The 21,504-nt window shown below is 40.3% G+C and overlaps 2 protein-coding genes across 6 annotated transcripts in view; both read left to right on the top strand.

Annotated features, from left to right (window-relative positions):
• Positions 1 to 18,321, top strand: part of LOC123960413 (DNA repair protein XRCC4-like) — a 30,376-nt gene extending 12,055 nt beyond the window's left edge. The window contains exons 4-8 of one of the 5 annotated variants that reach the window (XM_046035127.1): positions 4,087 to 4,253; positions 4,945 to 5,109; positions 5,355 to 5,443; positions 8,501 to 8,633; positions 17,609 to 18,321. In XM_046035127.1, coding sequence (XP_045891083.1) covers positions 4,087 to 4,253; positions 4,945 to 5,109; positions 5,355 to 5,443; positions 8,501 to 8,625 — 546 coding nt within the window. In that variant the 3' untranslated portion in view covers positions 8,626 to 8,633; positions 17,609 to 18,321. Of the gene's footprint in view, positions 1 to 4,086; positions 4,254 to 4,944; positions 5,110 to 5,354; positions 5,444 to 8,500; positions 8,634 to 8,993; positions 9,376 to 10,445; positions 12,392 to 17,608 lie in introns of those variants that run through there. The other 4 variants (XM_046035126.1, XM_046035128.1, XM_046035129.1 and 1 more) reach the window with 4 other exon arrangements.
• Positions 18,322 to 19,276: 955 nt separating this feature from the next.
• The window catches only part of LOC123960316 (versican core protein-like), a 53,705-nt gene continuing 51,477 nt past the window's right edge, over positions 19,277 to 21,504 (top strand). The window contains exons 1-2 of the mRNA XM_046035001.1: positions 19,277 to 19,304; positions 19,663 to 19,749. Coding sequence (XP_045890957.1) covers positions 19,277 to 19,304; positions 19,663 to 19,749 — 115 coding nt within the window. The remainder of the gene's footprint in view (positions 19,305 to 19,662; positions 19,750 to 21,504) is intronic.

Here is a 21,504-nt window from a genome sequence, read left to right on the forward strand (position 1 = left end):
AATGCTTATTGTTTAATGGGGTTTATTGTTCTCTGATCAACAGGAACAAATTTGCGGGGTTGGTCTCCCACAATGTGTTGGACCGTGTAATAAGGAGACCTTTGTGTTCTCTGTGCCCACATTATGTTATGGTATCATTTTCACTGGGACTGTGTTCTTTTGGCTTTGTCCTCCACACCTACGTCCCTCCTTCTCCAGGGTTTCAACCTTATGGTCTGGCTAGCTGTCTGGAGACTCACACACAAACAAACAGTTAGACCACACACACACCTACACACACACACACACACACACAAACACACACACACATCCTACCATGTTATAATGTCGGACAAACTTATCCTGAAACCAAGATTTTACATTCACATATCTCAAATCTCAATTAGCTTTGTCTCATTTGTTGATGCTATAAACAGTATACTTCATCCCAGAAAGTAGATTCTTCAGGGGTTGCAAAGATTTATGAAGCGTCTTTTCTCTTCTTAGATGTATTTTCCTCTTGTCCTGTCATATTAGCTTTGTTGATCTTTAATTTGTCATCAATTAGCCCACCTTGTCACATGAAAGTCATGTCAAATGCTGTTAGAGACTGAAACAACAACTATGAACGCTTTACTTATGTTTTTGTTGTTTTAGTAATTTAACACAGTAGAAAGAATGTGGCAGTGGGTTGAGGATCACAGACAAACAGTCTGACCTCCCACACCTCGGCAGAGGCTGGCAACAGTGTTCGGACTGACCTTTAACTTTATCTTTGTGTCTCAGGAGAGAAGCAGAAGCTCAAGAAAATAAATTGTGTAGTGCATCCTTCCTCCTACCATGCTGCACATTAAGCTATAGGTAATCGGGAATTCACATGTTTACTGCTGTGGGTCTTCTCAGAAACCCTGAAAGTAAAGACAGCGAAACATAAAACCTTTGGTATTTAAAAGAAGGAGCACAAGAAATAAACAGCAGCTGAGAGCCATTTCCAGTGTTAATCCAGTAAATAAGGGTTGTGCTTCCAGCAGTTTAGATCTCTGTATCTGGTGTCTTAAACTGGTAATACCATGTTAACATGCTGGTCAGGAAGATTTATGCTCAGTGGGTAAAACTTTGATCACAGAGTTTGTCAAAGTACCAGACATTATGATCGAGTGAGACTTGTACAGTAAATGTAAGACAAGATAACATTCTTGTGCGTGGAAATATTAGTGTACTCAGCATGTCAGTCCAATGCATTCACATTATCCTTTCTCACGTGGCTGATTTATTGCCAAATTACCTTCCTCTGAAAGAACAGCGGAGCTTTAGGCAAAGGTAGCAAGAGGTAGAAGAGAAGTTTGAGTAGAAGACAGAGGCGAGGTTTGAGGTAAGATCAAAGCGCTCACATTTATCACACCTCGCAAATTGTGCAACTCTGCATATGTGCGGATGGATTGTAACGTGTAGCCTAATGTGCAAGTTGGTATATCTTTGAAGTGGACAGGATGACTGACACACTATTCAAATGACCAAGCCAAACAGCAGCCATTCTTACTAGGCCTCTTCCTACACTAGTCTCACAATTTTGTGTTAATGGTGGACCATCTTGCGCAAACACTGAATTATGAAGCTCTGTGTCACACAAATTCACTCTGAATCCCTGAGAGTAGCCTGCACTGGATCCTGATGTTGCTCTAGACCTTTATGAGTTCTTGGGAACCTTATCCTCCTTGGATCCTGGGTGGTCTCCTCTATGTCCTCATGCTATTAAGATGACTTGTTGGATTACTGATTTCCTTGTTGTGATCAGACTGGGCTTTATTGGCAGCACAGAATAAGCACTGAATAAGCATGCAACAAAGCAAAGAGATTTTTTGAGAATCATCTCTTTATCTACATTAATTTTATTGTGAAATTATGCTGAATGGAGTTATTTTCATTGAGCAGACAGTCAGTAAGCCACTTATTCAGAGAGCAGGGTTTTTGATCACTTGCAAATCTTTTTATGAGCAACCCCTGTTTTGTTTTCTTATCCCATGATCAAAACGCATGTGAGCACGCACATGAGCCTCTGTGGTCATGATGGGCACTTTGCTGAATGCACAGGGCCATAATGTAGTGAAAGTTGGTGGCATTCAAACCCCTAAAAAACACAGGAAGAACACATGTAAACAAGACTAAGCCTGAGTTTTACCAATAAAGATGAAATTAATCCATGGTTAGTCCTTATCAGAGTTTTGTAAAACTTGGTTTAAAATAAGTATATCCAGAATTAAAATTAAGAAGAGATAACAAAATGTTACATTGTTAACCAGCTAGATAAAAAGGTACTTAGCCTACTTATGACGGCTCGCCAGAGAAGCTCTAGCACAGTAAGGTAAAAAGAGACCGCCTGTTTTGCTGCTTGAGAGAAATTCAGCAGCGTCATAAATATGGTTGAGTCTGTAATTTAAAATTAAATCTTGATTTAATCAGGTTTAAAAATGAATCGTTGTTGGTTGAACCAAGCCAAAGAGTGTACAGGCACTCTAGCAGCTCTGTGAGACTGTACTTAGGGACAGGACAGACACAGGAATCTGATCTGTTGGTGGTGTTAGAGCAAAAGTCAAGGGGTCATCAAAGTTACTAGTTATTAGTTTCTAATAATAACTAAAATAGTGCAGGTATCAAAAAGGATTTTGCAGAAGATACATAGAGGTATAGTTTGGTTTCTTGGTTTCATTCAATCGTAGTACAGTATTTCATGCCCAAAACATTGCAGAAAAGTTTGTTTTGTGAGAGTTGACAGTTGACCAGTGATAGGTAGGGGAAGAAAACATAGAAGAGAAGAAGATTTGCAAAACAAAATTTGGCAGTGAGAGAACAGGACTGCCAAAGAACAGATGATCGATTGAGACAGACAGGTAGGCTAAGGTAGTGATTGAAGCTGTGGGAGCAATGTGAAGCCAGTGTCCACTCACTGAAACATGTTCAGGTTCATCAGTGGAGGGGAAAACAGCTGTGTGGCCTGCCAGGACAGCATCAGCCCAGGACAAAAATGACAAGTATTTTATGAGAGCTTTTGAAGATGGCGGCTTTATTATAGTGGGTCTGCGACCTTGACGCAGCCCAATGAAGATTTAGCACCTCATCACCTTCTGGTTTCTCAGTGCACCATGGGCAGTACCTTTGCGTGTGTGTGTGCGCGTGCGTGCTTATGGGATAAATATTGCAGCTATTTGAAAAAATGTTTGGTGTGGCAGCCTTGATGATCAGACTCTGGGTATTCTGTATTTAATTATAGCTGTTTGCTATAAATGTAGTAGTCCTGTTTAAAAATGGAGGGCTACAGTGGAATTTAGAAAATGTAACACATCAACAAAAAGTTAGAAAATTTCCGCATTTGTCTGCCGCCCGCTCCAATGCCTCAGCCCTGCTCTGTGACTCGGTGCCAAAATGCAAACCAAATGAGGAATGTTTTATTACATCTGAAGCCATCTGAAGTGTGTGCTCACTTGCATAGTTTACAGCTGACCAATGAATTCATCCTGTATTTCTCCCAGACAGAAGAAAACACCTCATCATCTTAAAAAGTCTCCAGCTTCAAAGAAAATGTGATGCAATGGTTTGTTGCACCTCTATATTGTAGATCTTCTTCAGGTGACATTAAGGTGCAAATTCTCACTCACTTTTCACTGAAAGCTGCTTTTGGAAACTACTTTAAACCCATTAAACTATGCGTCAGTGTTCTAGTCCCTTAATTTTGTCAGGATTGTGGTGCTAGATGTTCTTTTCCCGGGCAACTTCCTCCAGCTTCTTCTAAGGATCTCAAGGTACTCCTGGGGCACCTGGGAAATTTTGTCTTAAATCTGTCCCAGTCGGGCATGCTCAAAGGGAGGCACCCAGAGGTTATGCTTACCATGAACCATGAATGACCTTAACCTGTCAGTGCACAGGAAGAACTGTTTAGTGCTGAGGTCCTCCCACATTGCTGAGCTCTTCAACTGGTCATGAATAATGAAGAGAAAGCTTTATTGCTTTAAATATGAACTTATGCTTTGTAACGTTATACTCCAGTCATATTTGATCATGTTATCTCATTTTCCCTCTCCTTTTTCTGCTCATTCTCCCTCCTTTCTCAAGGTGCACTTGGGTTCTGTGCAGCTCCAGCCAGCTCCAGACTCTCTAGAGCTTAACCGAGAGATGATTGGAGAGTCCCTAAAGCGCGGTACGGATCTGGGATCAGAAAATTGCCAGCTGTTGGAGGAGAACTGTAGACTGAAACAGGAGCACCAGAGAATACTCAGAGAGTAAGGATGAGAAGGAAAGCAGCCCTGTGATTTGTGTATGTGTGTGTGTGTTTGTGTGAAGGATTAAAATGTGTGTTTATGGCCATATGTGCTGGAGAGCAAATGTAAAGTACTGATGGAAAATACAGACATAATCAAATTATTTTGTTAAGATGTTCATCGCTGGTATTTGTTTGTTGATTGTCTTGTTTGCATGCAAGCTTTCTTTCCCTTTTAAGTCGCGCTACCAGCTGTTTATATACATAGCAATCACCCAGCATGACATCATCACCGGTCGCCCATTTGAGAGTATTGAGGGTTCCACCCAGTGTTGCAAACTGGGCTTGTGATCTCTGGGAACTAACGAATGGTTCACTTGCACGTCTTTCTTTTTTATATATCCCTGGTGCTTGACTTCTTTTCAAATAACATTTCTTGTGTAATTGTTTAACCACTTGTTCATTCCTTGGCCAGTGAATTAAGCTTTGCCAGAGACAAGGGATGACTTATGTCTGCACAGGGTGGAGGCATCAGCATCATTCTTCTTAGCAAATAACTCTCAGAAGGCAAACAAACATGATTCCTCAGCTTTTAACAACATGTATTTGTCTGTCTGTGTATGCATGCATGTGCACACGTGTGCCAGTGGGAGTCCATTTGTTTACATGTATGTTTTTGCACACACTTTGGTGTCTGTGTGTTTTCTCACCAGGCTGGAGCAGCAGGTTCAGGATAAGGAAATGTTGGAGAGAGAGCTGTACTCACGTTTTGTGATGGTTCTGAACGAGAAGAAGGCCAAGATCCGAGAGCTGCAGGATGCTGTCCGCCAGCTCCAAAAGGCCGATGACCAACAGAGAGATGAGGAGGGGAGACAAAGGTCAGCAGACTTCCTCTAATTATGTGATGCTTCGGCATACTGACCCTTGTGGTCAGTAATATAAAATACTGAAAGATGATTACCCCAAGGTTTTGCCAGCATCGTACAATGAGATTCTGTATTTTCAAAGGCATATTCACGCATCAACTCAGTTTTTCTTCTTTGTTTCTCCACACTCTCCCTTACAGACTGATTTTTCTACATAATAACTTTCTCTTCTCTCAAACTTGTCTCATTTCCTTTAGTAACAATGGTGGAGATGACATTCAGGACAGAAGAGATGAAACAGTTCAGAGCATCCATCCATCTCAGGAGTCAACTATCCTCATCACAGGTGTGTAGTTGTGTGTGTGTGTAGTGTTAAGAGTGCCCTTATCAGATGGAAAACTGCTCCCAAGAACCATTAAGTAAACCATTCTCTGCCAACTCAGAATGAATAATGGGGTATTAAGAAATGAATATAAAAAATTCATATTTGCCTGCGTCAAAATATGTTGCAACAGCATTGACAATTGTAATAACCAGACTGAAACATCTCCTTGCCCTCAAATTACTCAGAATTAAATAACAACGACTCAAGGGGTAAGGCAGAACCCAACCAATGTTTTCATAATATGCTGAGAATTAGCAGCTGTGCGTTTGTGACTTAACAAGCACATGTGTGTGTGAGCAACACAGAGCAAGTATCATTTAGGTTCATGGTACATGATCATGATTCTAGTGCTGCATATTAAAGCATAAACACAAAGCTACCTGATAACACATGTATCAGTTAGAGAGAGTAGAAGATGGGGCCAAATAAGCTAAAAGCTTAACACATCACTCACAGATTTGAGAGTTTCAGAAAGTAATTTTAAAACGTAAAGTCTTCAGAAGCTTCCTCTCTTAACTCAATTAGGTCATCTTCATAGATATGCACTGCTACGATGACACACCAGCAACACACTGCGCTCCAATATTCCACTTATTTACACGTGCCATGTTTTGGTGGAGCAGGGCGTGCAAGTATTGAACATGGCAATTTTTCGCCCATTCCCAGTACTCCTTGCGATGTCATAGGTCACACTGTGACTCAGTATTGATGCAATATCACAGTGAAACTCTTGAGTTTTAGCTTTCCTCGAACTGATTTTACCATCCAACAAACCTGACAGTTGAATGTAATTAATTATGTAAGCGGGGGGGTGGGTTATTGTAAACTTAAAAGCAGACACAAGCAGGGAGTATACCCTCGGGTAGCCTGGTTCTGGGAAACACCTGTCAGTGAGTCATGAACCACCCAGCGAAGTCTGCTGTGATTGCTTCAACACAGCCGGCCACGAGGTGGTCTTCCCTTTCCTGCATCATGCAGAGCAGGCGTGATGTCACATCTGCTGAGTCATAACCCCCCTGTATTACAGCGCTGCAATCTGCTAGGATAACCCACTGATCGCTCTCTCAAATGTGTTGTGTTCCCCAAGAAGATAATACAGTTGCAAAACACATTGATGTTGTAGTGTTTGGCTCTCATTTTCTTCTCTCACTCACTCACTCACTCACTCACACACGCACGCACGCACGCACTCTCATACACACACACACACACACACACACACACACACACACACACACACACACACACACACCACACATATATATATACAGCCTCCACTTCATGCTCTCTCTGCCTTTCTGGCTTCAGTGAAGATGGATGGACGTTGTAGATTGTACAGAATCGGTCTTGGCTCACACACTTGTTGTTTGTAGCCCAAATGGGTTTTACAGTGCTTTCTTGTGTTTTCTGCTTGCCGGTGAAAATCACCCGGCCGGCACTTTAATCTTCTCAGCTTAATGAATTTGATGACGAGTCCCCATCTTCTGTCCATATTCTGAGCTTTTAACATTATGGGTCTGTTTTCCAAAATCTTTGTGTAACTAACACAAACTCAGCCGTCCAACAAATCAGTCTCTGGGCGTTTCTTTCTTGGCCATAAGCACTGTGTTGGAAACGAGCCATAAATTCATGTCAGTGGCTATTACAAAATGCTAATGGCTGCCTAATGCCTGATTATTCCTTCTTGTTAATATTGTGCAGCCTTAGTCTGGTAACCCCAGCAACCAAATAATTCATGGCGACCTTCACAATGAGGACGTGACCCATGCACGGCAATCTTCTGTGTTTACAAATTCTATAAACAGTCTGTAAATTAAGTAAACTTTGATAAAGCTCTCCTCCCATCTGGCTATTGCAATGTTTGACCCAGATCAGAAACGGTGTGCACAATAGCAAACTGATGTTTCATTTGCATTTAGAAATCTACACAAACTTTATCAACATAGTGGGCTGCACAGTTCCCCTTTGACATGCTTGGCCCTAGTTAACCCTGGTGCCTCAGGGTGTGTTTTCATATTGACGAGGCCTGATAAGAGAGAGTAATGACAGAGCAGATTTGGAGACAAAAGACGTGTTCCCTCCAGGTTTGGCATCTGATTGTGACAACATAGGAAGCATATCACTCACAATAGGGTGACCAAAGATAAAAGAGATAGAGGTCGAGGAAGGAGTGTGAAGGGAGAGTAGAGAGGCAGTGTGATTTAGGGGATCAGGAAGCATCTGAGAGAGTCTCTGTGATAAGACAGGGAATAAATAAATGGATAAAAATGACCATTTTAACAATCACATAGACTGTAATGCCAGACTCGATTAGTATTAATTTTATCATCCGCATTTAAAGTTTTTTCCCCTAATCAGATGGCGAATAAAGTCCTCTAAGTATTTTTTTTAATCTACCTTAATCTGTCGATCTCTCAGTTTGAATAGGCTAGCAGCAGTGTTAAAGGGCAAACAGGTGTGTTTGTATGTCTGTATAAAAACAATTGTACCCAAGTGTGACCTGGCTTGTGTGGAATGCCAGATCTCTATTACTGATAAAGGTCACTGGACTTCAGGTGTGGAGTTGACCAGGGTTAACAAAGGTTATCTGAGGCAGTATGCCCTGAAACTGCCACAAATGTGCCAAAAATGACATTGATGGAGAATTGGTTTTAAGCAATGAAGATGGAGAATCTGGGCTTTGGTAATGAAACCACCCTAGTAATCCCAAAAATTTGGAACAAGAGTGCAGACATCTAGACGCATTTGTTTTGAGGCATGTGAGGACTAAACCGTCAGAGGTCACTGTGAAGAAATGTTATCAGCATCTAGTAACTTTGATTTACGGTAGACATTATTGATTTTTCAAATTAACTGCCCTGAGTTCAGGTATATTAGTGACATCATGAATTAAAGATGTGCTGGCTCAAAGTAGCAACTGCAAAGTAATGATGTAGCAACAACCACAATATCAGGTGGTTTCTTGATATGGTTTGTGTGAGCCTCCGTGTGTGTCTATGTGCACTATATTGTATGCAGGTCGTAATCTGGTGTGCCAGGGGATCTCTGTGGACCAGACTTTTTCCGATGATGAAGATAAACAACCGAGACGGAAGCGGAGGTTTCTTAACACACTGAGCCCAGAGCCTTCTGAGCAGGAATAAAACCGCAGGTTAGTCAGATAAATCAACACAACCAATGTATCACCATATTTGGTATTAAAGTTGTTCTTGCCTCTGCTTCCCCTAGAAACTGCATTACATAGCACAAAAGTTGTCATTGGAGGAGTTTAGATGGGAATATTTAAGAGAAAAGAAGATTACACATTGCAGATTTTTGGGTAGATCAAATTGAGACATCAACATGACACACAATCTCTCCAGTCTTTTTTCCAGTTTAAGTGTAAGATGTTCCACGTGGCTCCAACAAGTTTAACAACAATACAAGAAAATCATTTCAAGCTTTTAGTTTTACAGCCCAGTGAAACATTTTTCTCTTTTCCCTTCAAATTTCAGTTTTTGCTTCTTTTCAGTTTTTACGCTCGGACAAACTTCTGAACAACCACTGCAGTAACAGATGTGAGGTGTCCTACTGATTTTTTATCCCCCATTCCTTCCACTCCTCCCTTTAAAGAAGGTTGAATCATCATTTTGACATCATCACTGGTATTACAGAAAAACCCACACATGCACACTTCCCAGCATCCAACAGTGTCAGCTCCGAGTCCTGCACATTTCTGCTTAATTATTTAACTGGATTTCTTCGTTTTACTTATTGATTGCATTACACGTTAGGACACACAGTACTCCTCCTGCTGCTTCTGACCTCAGCACTGCTCTTAGATGTGGAGTTGGTCTCCCGATGCTAAAGAAAAGTTGCTGCATCCTCCTAATACATAGAATGGGTTAAATGCAAGGGACATATCTATATATATATATATATATATATATATATATATAAATGTTCCTAGCAAAAAAACAAAGTCAGTACTTTTTCATATTCCATCTATGGCATTTAACTTCTTCTTGGGAGTAGACTTCAGAATACATTTGTATGGGGTGTGAACATCATAACAGCAGGATTTTATAAAGTTGGCCTCACTGGTGGGTCTGACAGTTTAAAATAATGAATCTACTTCTGTTAATGTTTGGCTTTTCAGAGGTGTCTCCTGAACATCCGGCTCAAACATACAATGTTGTGAGGTCTGTCCACATTCAACAGCTGCATGTTTTCTCAGACTGTACTGACTTACTGCGATAGAATGACCACAGGTTCTTTGACTACTTTCTTTTGGGACTACAAATGTGTCAGAGTAATACTGCATCTTTTTTGCTACTGCTGCTGCTTCAAAAAAGAATCGATATCAGACTTTCTATATCTATATCTATAGTCAGAAAATACACAAATAGATTATATCTCCAGACACAGTTGTTGCATTGGGAAAGAAATATCGGCCCTCAGTTGTCATCATGTTGTAAGTCAATATATGCTACACTTAAAATGATCAACTCCCCTGCATTTGTCGTAGTGACACTTCTGTTAAATCTATAAACCTCATAACATCCTCCCACAGCTTACATTTGGGTGTTGGCTGGCAAATAAACAAAAATGCAGTAAAGAAAATTACTGCAGTGTCTAGTGTCGCTTGGTCCAACGTAGCAATGACAGCAATAGCTTTTGACTCCCAATGAAAACATCCACCTCTTATTCTCTCATTTGCACCCTTGTCATTGCAGATTTAATTTGTTGCACTGACCTTTCTTCTCTCTAAGCAACTAACATTAACTTCTTGGCCACGATACATGGTAATACACTTCAGCCTTGGTTCATATCAGTATGTTAATTTCCCAGAGGACTTTTCCATATTGAGGTATACAATATGAAATTTAAATTGTTTGTTTTATTAGTGCAAATTACATATTAACTCTAACCTTTTCCCTCCCTCTCTTCCCATCTGTCTTGTCTCCACCCTCCTCCTCAATAGATAGATGACATCCAGGGCTCATCGTGAACATGATTAAAGCCCTAAATCTATGGATTTTATGATTTTTTATGAACAGGTTTTCTTGACCCCTATCCAGATATGTGGGAAGCTACTTTCGGCTAGTCAACCCTCACCTCGATACACACAACCAAAACATTGACAACCAGGCGACATTGTCCTGGAGGTGTCACCACATTTGATGCCAGATTTCGTCCCAGATTGTGAAAGTAATTTCAGAAAGACAGAGTATGTTACTGCCATCTGGTTTGCTTTAACTGTGACAATTACCTGCCACAGCTCTCATGAGAGACGTGCTGCTCGTCTCTCCCCTTCAATAAATCAAAAGACGAACAGTTAATGACACTATCTTTTCCCAAGCACTCCCGACCGCATGCTCTGTTTGGTGCTGGCGTCAAGACTTTGTCGCCCAGATGCGTCAGTGGTCATGTGACAACAGGCACTTAACGCCCTCCAGCGCTTCCATTGCTGTTAATGACTTGGAGAATTTGGTAGAGAGTCTGGACCAGGAGTATGGAGTTTGACTTCGTCCTGAGCTCGAATTTGGCTGCCAAGCCCCTGTGCCTTGGCTTATGTGAGACCAGAGAAAGAGTAACAACTACTGAGGGACAACAGGCTACACCCAGAAAACAGGGTGTCACCACCAAGGAGCCGAAGCTGCTTTGTTGCTGCTTATTCATCATGTCATTGCTTATGTTTCCGTCCCTCTTTTCATTATGAAAATAAACTAGACGGCATCTCTTTAATTTCCCCCTTTTAAACTAGCATTTTGCGAACAATAATTTCACCTCCCCCCTTTTTTCATTTTCATCTGCCCTTTTATTCTGCAAATGTTCCGTGGCCCAAACTACCTGGGGGGTGTTTTGCCGAAGGTTAATAGGGTTATGTTGTCTCTCACTCTCTTCATCTCCTCACCTCTTCCATTACCCATGCTTCCAGCTCTAGGTCCTGAGGTCATCACAGTGTGTCTTCACACTGACTGTAATGAACTTATGGAGACCTATTCAGGGTATTTATCTGACCATTTTACCTTTGACTTCTGGATTTTCCTGCTGTCTTTTATGATTTTGATGATACCTACAGGTCTGCTGAAGACCACGGGTGGTAGCCAAGATAATCCCACAACACGCGCTTGCTGGTTAATCCCCAGGAGAATGTCAGACTCTCTCCTCTATGCATCCCATTAATACGGCATTTTCTAAAGGGAAGTCCAGATCAGTTTCTAAGGATTATTTACAGATAAGTGCATGACATTGTGCGATGTAGGATGACACAAAGTGTTAAAGATCAGGAGACTAAACTGAAAAATTCAGTCAGTGGTTTCATTCAGAATATTACGATAACATGCTCAGTTATTAAATGCAGTATATTCTCAAACATGCCTATTTGTGTTCTTTGTAACCCTAAAGTTACAGTACCACGTGGCCTTCGAGCAAGGGCTTCGAGATCAATGGGCTACAGCAGCCCATGCAGCTAAGGGGTTAACATTGTTTGTGAGAGAGCGATGATGGCTGTGCCAGGCTGAATTAAATGTTTAGTCACTTGCTTATCATCGTCATTCACTTACTGCGTGCACCTGTAGGTTTCTCATCATCCAGGGAAAAGACAGGATTCTTCCTGCTTTCCCGCCACAGAGCTACAGTGAGACAGAGCGGTCTTTGTCTGTTGCTAGGCTGTGCTGCTTCACCGACCTCACACTGTAATGTCTGAAATAACTTGGCCTGACACAAGCAATATTTGAAAACTGAAGATGACAACGTATTTGGGAATTTATCATCAAATAGACTCTTATGAGTTCAGTTTACTCACCCTTCAGACACATTGGGCTGATTGGTGTCTGCCTACACTTAAGATTATTGCACTCACTTGCTGTGTGAATCAACTAAATTTTGTGATTCCGTAGAGCAATAAACTTTTTATAAAGACTACTTCTTCTGTTGATTTATTTTTTTCTAACTCAAGAAATGTAATTGATTTTATTGGGCCAATGTCAGAATACATTACGGGGTACTCCTTTTGCTCACAGTGGGCATCGCCGCTGTGTGCTGGGGGCGGCACACATATAGTAGTAAAGCAGTGGGCAGGCTGTTTGAATCTAAGGGAATATATTTTACTGCAATGCAAAACTAGCAGTGAAGCTGGTGCCACTTTGAATTGAATGTGTAAGCTTCTGCTCTGTGTGTCAAATGTATGCGTGAGACCAAAAAGCTAGTCTACACTATATCTCGATCTAGCTATCCAGCTATTTTCTAGAACCCAATAAAGACCATTCTTGTTATCATTTTCAACATCTTTCTAGATGTTGAATATCTATTGATGATGCAGAGAAAGAATACAGTGTTAAGAGCATTGTACATTTGCTTACATACACAGCGTAAAAGGTACAAATATTGCAGCCATATTCTGTACATTACAGGTAAAACTTTACCAAATGGAAATCCCCACTGCACATTTAGTGCTGACTTGTCTTGGAGTCCAGTCATGCAGTCTTTTCTGCATTGGAAAGTACTCTACAAGTTTTGCCAGTGGCAAAGAGTATCTGCTCTGTTTCAAGCCGGTCATTAAAACAGCCTTTTCATCATTACAAATAACGAGTGGTTTCTCTTTGAGATGCTGGTGTGAACTGATTGGCCTCATTATTTGAATTAAACCAAATGTTCTGCAGGTTTTAAGAGGATGGTAGTTGGACATTAAGTGTGTGATAATGACATCCTGCTGTAGAGTCTGCTCGTGGGAGTCTTTCTCTTTTTTTCACATTGTGAACCAGTTTGTAACTTTGTTAGGAAAGTTTCTACATAAATGTCTATGTTTTTCTTCTGTTGGTCTGAGAATCAACAATAACTTTTATGGCCCTGTAAGTATGAGAAGGTGGAGATATGACTCACATTTTTGCTTGTTAAGATGAACTGTGATGTCTGCAAGTGTGTTGTCTTGCATCATGTTTTTGCATGAGTGCTTGCTACGTAGTGATGTACAGTAATGTACAGTAACCACTAAGCAATTTTAAAAATGTATACCACCCAAGCATTTTAATGGATGACCAAAACAGATTTCTATTGCAGTTTTACCAAAACATCCTTTAAAATGGTAATTGGAACCAAAGAAACCAAAATGACTTTCTACAGTTGACTTGATTTTCCCTCATGGCCGGGAATGCATTATGTTATTATCTTGACTTCCTCTTGGTCAGAGACCAAAGGATCAACGAGCTATCCACATTGCCTTCTCTTGTGTAGGCCTAATTGCTGACTGGCTTAATAAGTGACTGTCTCACACACCCATTTTTTTCTGTGGTTGAAGTACAGTGAGAAGCATGAGTTTCTGGGAATTCCACCATTGAATTTTCACATTGTCTGTGCAAATGTCATAGATCACACATTTCTACACACATTAATACCTTCGTGCTAATTTGTCAAATATGACACTTAATCACACTAAATTTAAAATGTTGTAATCCTGAGTCCCGAGTTCATGTATAGGCTGATTATAGCAGAAGGGATGAGGTTAGAAAATTAAAGGTTCTCACAATGCTGCGTTATGTTTACTGCAATTGGCAAGGATCTGTGACGTGGGAATGGCCTGCTTTTAGTTATCAAGCCATTTTCTCTGCCCCCCCACTTCCTCGGTCTTTGTTTCTTTGCCATCCTTTCAGATTAAAGTGGTTTGCTAGGAGGTGGCAGATACAGTGATTCATAAAGTTTCAAGCTGCTGATCTTTTCAAACAATCACCATTAGAACTTAAACCTTTCCCAAGAGCTTTGACGCTGTGGTTGGGTGGTTGTATGATAATCTTGTATTCAATGAGAACACATTTGCCTTTTCATAGAAAAGAAATGTGTTAATGTCTATGATGTTTAGTAAAGCAGACAGGCCTTGTTGTCTTAGTGATTCAGCCTCACCACGGCACCTGTGCTGTGCTTTTACCTGTCAAGTCTGAGGTGATGATTTATGCGGTTTAACAAGTGCCATCACCACATGACTGAAGAGTAGAGAGGTGTAAAATTGGAAAGACAGAAGTGTGGAGACAAAAATGGAGCACCAAATGAATAAAGAAATAAAAGAATAGAATAGCCTTTATTGTCAAATGTTGATTGTTAAAAACCATACAACGAGTGCTACTCCTGTGAGGTGCCAAAACACATTCAATAATTCATCCTCACATATATTCAATCATTTCTGTAATGCTAAATAATAGGTAGCAGGTCGATGGCTCTCACTAGAGGCACCAATTAGTGGACAGCAGGACAAACTTAGGTATCTCTGTAACACCCCTCAAACCAACTGACGGTTGACGGTTGATTGACACCTGGTGCCTACCTGATTGACACCTGGTACCGAAGACTCCAGACAATTGTGACACTATGGAGTCGTCCTTGTAATGGCAGTGTGCAGCTTTTCCCCCCCTTTTAATTATTTTTATTTTGTTCGGAAGTCATAGAAACAAGTGGGTGTGGTTGGCTGGGAAGAAGAGTAGCATTCGGGTGCTGCGGTCTGGTTGTGTTTCTATTAAAACACAGCTCATAGTTTACTGTAATATTGCCAAGTCGAAAATATTTAATCTAAAATGTGTCCGACTTGGTTAGCAAGGTTAGGTAAGAGTAGATGTCTCCAACATTTTCCTTTGGAATGTGAATAAGAAATAAAGCAAAATTTTGATATGATTTCATAGACCATCAGGACAGTAATAGCCTGTAATAGAACAAGACATATTCAATAAATTAATGCCAGACACTACAGATGAGTAGGTAGTAGGTACCGCCCAAACTGAGACCAAGTCAAGACCAAGACCAGAGTTTATCGAGACCGAGACAAGACCAGGACTTTTAGGGGCTGAGAGCAGTCGAGACCAAGACCGAGGAAGGGCGAGACTGAGTCAAGACCAAGACCAGTTCCCTGCATTGCATGGCATGCAATAAAATGTGGAACGAGAACATAGGTACAGGGAACAACACATGTTTAATTGGGGTTATTGGTTGCATTTGAAGCAATAAGTTTTACTTACAATCAAAGTTAGGATGTTAACAAATCAGACAATGCAAAAGCAATTTATTGATATTCCCAAAGTTATGGTCTTGACTGGTCTTGAAATAAAATCCCGAGTCCTCAATGACCGAGACAAGACCGAGTACAAAGGCAGTCGAGTCGAGACGAGACCAAGACCATCAAAAAGTGGTCTTAAGACTGGTCTCGAGTACTACAACACTACTAGGTAGTAGGTAGTAAACATTGTATCATATAGATATCAACATGAAACTTCCCTTGTTGATTGCTTACAATAAGACAATATTTTTTGTATAACAAGTTTTCTGAAATTTTATGTTTAAATATGCAAATGAGGCATTATCTAATGCTAATGTTTTGCCTCTGATATATCTTAACAGACCAACATGACTTATCGCAGATATATCAAAATTGATCTCTGTGTTGTGTGCTGTGCACATATATGAATGGAAATTAGACACAGCTTTTATAGTGTGAAATGTAAAAGTATTTTGACTCCTAATTCAAATTTAATATTCACAGTCTATGTTTTGTATGTGTGTTTTTAGTTAGGATTATTGGTTATTCTGTTAATGTCATGTTTATCCCTAAACATCCTTCCTCACTACATGATTTGTCACAGTTCTATAATAACCAGATTTGAGGGCTCTGTGCCAGAAATGCATATTGGCTATACGTTAAGATGTTATTTGTGTGTTTTTCCCCCAATAGGCCTCAAAAATCCCGATCAGACTCTATTCTGTTTGCACAATTCCTCTTTTAAAATCAAATTTTCTTCGTAGTATTTTGTCCTTAGAAAGTATCAATAAACATGGTTTTAATAAAACAAGCAAAACACACATAGACCTGATTTTGGTCTTGAAGAGGCATATTTAAGATCAGTTCCTGTGATGTTGCCTTTTTATATACAGTCTATGGATGTCGCTCACCTCTCATGGCCTCTCACTAAAGCTGAAGGGATCAGTTGGTGGTCTGGTCCTCCACACTTGGCTCCAAAGGATCAAGGTTCAAGTCTGTCCAGAGGCAACTTCATATTCCCACATTTTCTGCTCTAAACAGGGGTTCACTCACAAAACACACCACAAGCTTGTTTCCCTGTGCCCTGGGAAATCACAACAAGCTGTTTTAGCTCCATGTGTCACAGGTTTGGCTTTTGTTTGACACTTAATTTGTACAGCTTGTTTGACACCATTATTTATTCATGTACCAGTTGTTGGATGTTCTCGTTAAGTTTATTTATGCAGGAGCAAACATTTTGTCAAACATATCAGGTGACTTGCAGTGATTCCAGATTGTCACTACTCAGTTTATACTTACTTCTTACTTAGATATTGGATGATTTCCTTTACAGAACCACAAAAACATCCTGATCTGGGTGGAAACTGTGTACTGTATGAAATCGATTAAACACATTACAGAGCGATTTTGGCCTTCAGATTTGTGAGTTTCAGCAAGAGAGATCCCTTGGGGTTGCAGAAATGTAATTCCCCTTTCATGCTGTCTGAGGTGGCATGAGACCGGAGGTAAACCACCTTTATAGGTCATGTGATGCGTGGGTCATCTTGAGGCCCGCACAGTGGATCACCAGGATCAAACACTCTTTGACAATCTTGATTTATGGATGCTGAAAGGCAACAGGACTTCCATGGTTACACATACAGTAGAGGAGACCTTTTACACGGCAGTAAGTGACTTGCAACTTTTAACTTAACGATGACTCAGTTAAGAAGGTAAAGCAGTAAAATGATGATGGGTCCCATAACTCTAAAACTGAGTAGTTACTATGCTGGGTGGTAAATTCCACCCAGAATCAGGTCAGTTTGAGCTCTTTGTCAAGTTATTTAGTTAAATTATGGAACCAGTTTTCTGGAGCTTTGACTTTGAGAATGCAATCTGTCTCTGTCACAGTGTATTATTGATTGTGGTACATGCCTCAAACCTCTCTCAAACCGCTAATGTTCAGATGTTTTTAATTGTTATTTTCTCCTTTCTGTCTATTTTAATTGTCTAATGGAGACTGAATGCCACAGTAAGTGGCAGGTTGCAGATGTGCAATAAGAAATAACTTAAAATGAACAACCTATTAACTTCAGCCTTCCCTTTCTATCTCACCCAGTGCTTCCCTCACCTCTTCTCTTTCTTAGAGTCATCTGTTCAGCCTTGCAGAGGAAAGAAGTACTGTGGGTAACTGATGCTGAACCGTGAGATGATTACAGTGCAGGCAGGTATGGAAAAGGCACCTACGACTTTTTACAAGGGCCTTCAGGCTTCAAGGGCAATCTTCGCTGTCAGAGGCTTATCACCTCTGCTCCCACTCTCAGCTGGTGTGAGTGTCTTCAGAAGTCAACGCCATGATTTGGAGCAATTAGCCCGCCCCACTAGAGTCAGCAACCAGACCTACCTGTTAGTTTTAATTAACATGAAGAGGCCTATATGTCTTTCAGTGGCTCTCATTAATTAAGGAACAAATATAAACACGATACCACTGTTCAACTTGAACTGTTAAAATAAGTCTTTGTATGTCACATGGGAAAATATTTTTCTTTCATGTAAAAAATAATTAAGCTGAGATATATGTTGATTTGTTTGTTTATGCATTGAACAAATTGATAAAGAGTCATTAATGCTCACCTGTATAAGCCGCAGTTGCCTTTTGCTATGCAGTATTGCTATACAATTATTGCTATATAATTTCTCTGTATTGTTTAATTATAAAGCAAAAGTATAGCAGCATTGCACACAGCTTGCTTTACACTGAAAATCTTCCAGAGATCACTAAATATACAGTATTCAAACATGGTCAAGTCTGCTTTTGAATTGTATTCTTCTAAGGTAAATAAAGTTTCATTTGCTCAAAGAGGATTTCTTATGGAAATAGTGAACACCCCAAATGGATTTTCATGCCCAAAAAATTATAATGCAATTCATCCAGGAACTTATTCCACGTTCCTAATGAATGTAAGGTAAACTGGATGCCAGTCCTACAGAGTGCATATTGGCCAAATTATGAATAATATGTAAACAATTAGTATGTTTCCATTAAACAGCATTCTGATTTTACCACAGATAGACAACAAATTGGATTAGTCTGTGTTGTTTTTGTCACAACAGGAATGTAGACTTTATGTTCAGTCTAACCCTCTGTATCATACATGTTTAAATTATTTGCTGTTCTTTTAAGACAAGCTGGAAGCGACACATCTCGCTGGAGGGAGTTATAATCACTGCAGACAGAAGATTACCGACCCCAACACACACACACTCACACAAGCTCAGCTCACTCAGCAGAGGCCTCTTACCTATCTAACAGCCAATCGAGCTGATTATTAGGCCAGAGTTGATAAACTGCGGTCCAGCCTCTCCCCCGTGTGGAAAAGCCAAGCACAGATGTTCCAGTAAACCCCTGTGTTGACTTCCCTCGGCATTAGTCAAAACCCATTTCCATTTGAGATTGTCAATTTCTGGAGGCTTATGTTCTGTAGATGAACACAATTATATATTTTCCTAAACACAATATTCATAGTGCAAACACACAGTCGCATTCTAGTTATGACGCGTGTCTAAAATTAAACTTTATTCTTATGGGTCACTTTATTGATATCCCCCTCTGTCTCCACAAGTGCGCATCTCGAAATCCAATACGCAGTAGGTTGCATTCCAAATAACTGTCTAAAGTAGCTCAGTGCGGTGGATGGAGTGAACTCCCTCTCAATATTGACAGAAATGTGTTGTTGGAACAAACAGTAGGTTGTGACTCAAATTCAACCAGAGACATGTCTGCACCACCCCGTTTGCATTGCGCACCCTTGGAGATGACTGGTGCGCTCACAGGACATCAACGTGAGACTTAATTCACAAGAGTAGCTGATTATATGCATTGTGTATACAGCAAGCGATTTGAACATGACACACCTAAAATTCAAAAAAAGTGAAGTGTTGCTTTTATGTTGACTATTAAAAAGACAGAGGTGTGAAGTTAAGCTGCACTCACTCTAAAATGACAGATGCGTTGCCTGCACAAATGATCTGCGTGATTTGTGTCTGATTGAATGAGAGTGAAGCCGCAGGGCCAAATTGAGTTTTTCCCTCCTCCCCCAAGGTGTTTCATTCACTTTTCGGATGGGCACTCTGCTCCTCCTCTCTGACAGTGACGAAATAACTGTGTGCGTTAGACAAAATTGAACGTGTTGCTTGCCAGCACTTCACGGTTTCTGTGGCTTCGTTCAGAACCGGATCATCACAGAGTGGATCCGTGCAACTGTGGAGCATCAAGGAGAAGAGAACGGTGCGCCGGGGAGATAAGTGCTGCTGATTTGGAGTGGACATATTTGGGCATATTTTACGCACGCATGTTACGCACTGGGACTAACTGGATTTAAGGACTTATATCGATATTTGTACATTTTATGGAATAAACTCCTTTAAACGTAAGTATCTTTGTTTTTTCTTTGTATCTTGTTTATGTTGGAACTGAACTACGAATTGAGGCGGTTACTCTAAACCACATAATTGGCTATTAATGCAATTGTTGGCTTACGGTTTCATCTATTTGCAACATTTTATTATGATATCGATCAAATGTTTGAAAGATGAAACAAATCAGTTTATGTAAGTTAACTTGTCAGTCTGCAAATTATTCAACTTGAACGCACCCAGTGATGCCGTGTTGTCCTTAGATAACCTACATCGGCGTGTCACGCTACAGAGTCAGGCAAGAAATTCAAAATGAATTTTCAAAATCAGTATCGCTGATTAGCGATTACTCCACAGTTAAGGACATATAAATACCACTGGCTCCAAAAACCTGATACCAATCATATGCCTGTGTGATGATTAAGTGCTGGCCTTCCTTTGAATGACTTTTATTCCTAGAAACCCTTCTGCTACTGACTGTAGTTTACGCACATCATTCTACAAATACGAAAACTTTTTTTTTTTTTTTATGTAAAACAGAAACAAATATGCATTTAGATTTATAACATTATTGTTCCTGGACATCTTTCTTTTACTGTCTACCCAAAGTTTCATTTCATTATTTTCCATTAGGGTGGGTCCGCTGATTCGGGATAGACTTGTGGGTATGTTGGCATTAAGTCCAGTTATACCCACCCTGAAATATTTTAGATGATGATCGTTTGCCAATTGCCATTAGCCTGTGTAGTGAGCGTTTCGTTTTTATACAGAACAGTTTGCTGCTTCCACTGAAATTAACCACTTGTGTCTAAGGGCTGGATTACACTATGGGGTGGAAATGAGTTTGGTGGGCTCACAGCTGCTGTCCTTCTGTCTCCACAAACTCTGCAGTTGGAGGAGCTCAGTGAGCTACCTCTCAGCCTTGCCACCTTGGGTCATCAAATCTAATTGTTTTTGCCTCCAAATCTTATTTCTCATAGGAACAAATTAAAATAAAATGCCTGCTAATGTGATATGTCAGGTAAATGTGATGTTCCTTGTGTCCATGGGACACTTCTGAAAGTATCAACACATTTAAAAGAGGGATCAATCCATTATTATATAGAAAAAAATACTTTATGAAAGTTTATTTATATTGGTATCATTTTAGCTTATGTAATCCTGTCTGAGTTTTAATTTGTTAAAAATGATTTTAAGATCTGGTTTAGATGAGGAATTGATTTTTCTAAAAACCCATGAATGACAAAATAGAAGCAGACTTATCTATTATAACTCAACAAGTGTATGTCTCCCCAGGAAAATATGGATGCACTAGAAAAGCAACATGAAAGGTTGTGTGGGTTGTTTTCTAATTTGCTTCCTTTACTTTTCCAACAGATGATACCAAATATAAAGCATATCCTGTGGTTATACTGTCTCTGTGAAGCTGCAACTGCAACAGGTAAGTTTTGAATCTTTAAATGCTTCTCCCCTCTAACTCTCTCTCTCTCTCTCTCTCTCAGTCACTGCTCTCTTTCTTTCTCCCCCCTTCTCCCCATCTCCCCCCCTCTCTCTTCTTCTCTTAACCCTACTCCCTCTCACCCTACTCCTCCCTCCTCTTCCTCTGTCCACCTATATGTTTTGCATC

This window comes from Micropterus dolomieu, linkage group LG21, assembly GCF_021292245.1.
Source record: "Micropterus dolomieu isolate WLL.071019.BEF.003 ecotype Adirondacks linkage group LG21, ASM2129224v1, whole genome shotgun sequence".
Lineage (NCBI taxonomy): Eukaryota > Metazoa > Chordata > Actinopteri > Centrarchiformes > Centrarchidae > Micropterus > Micropterus dolomieu.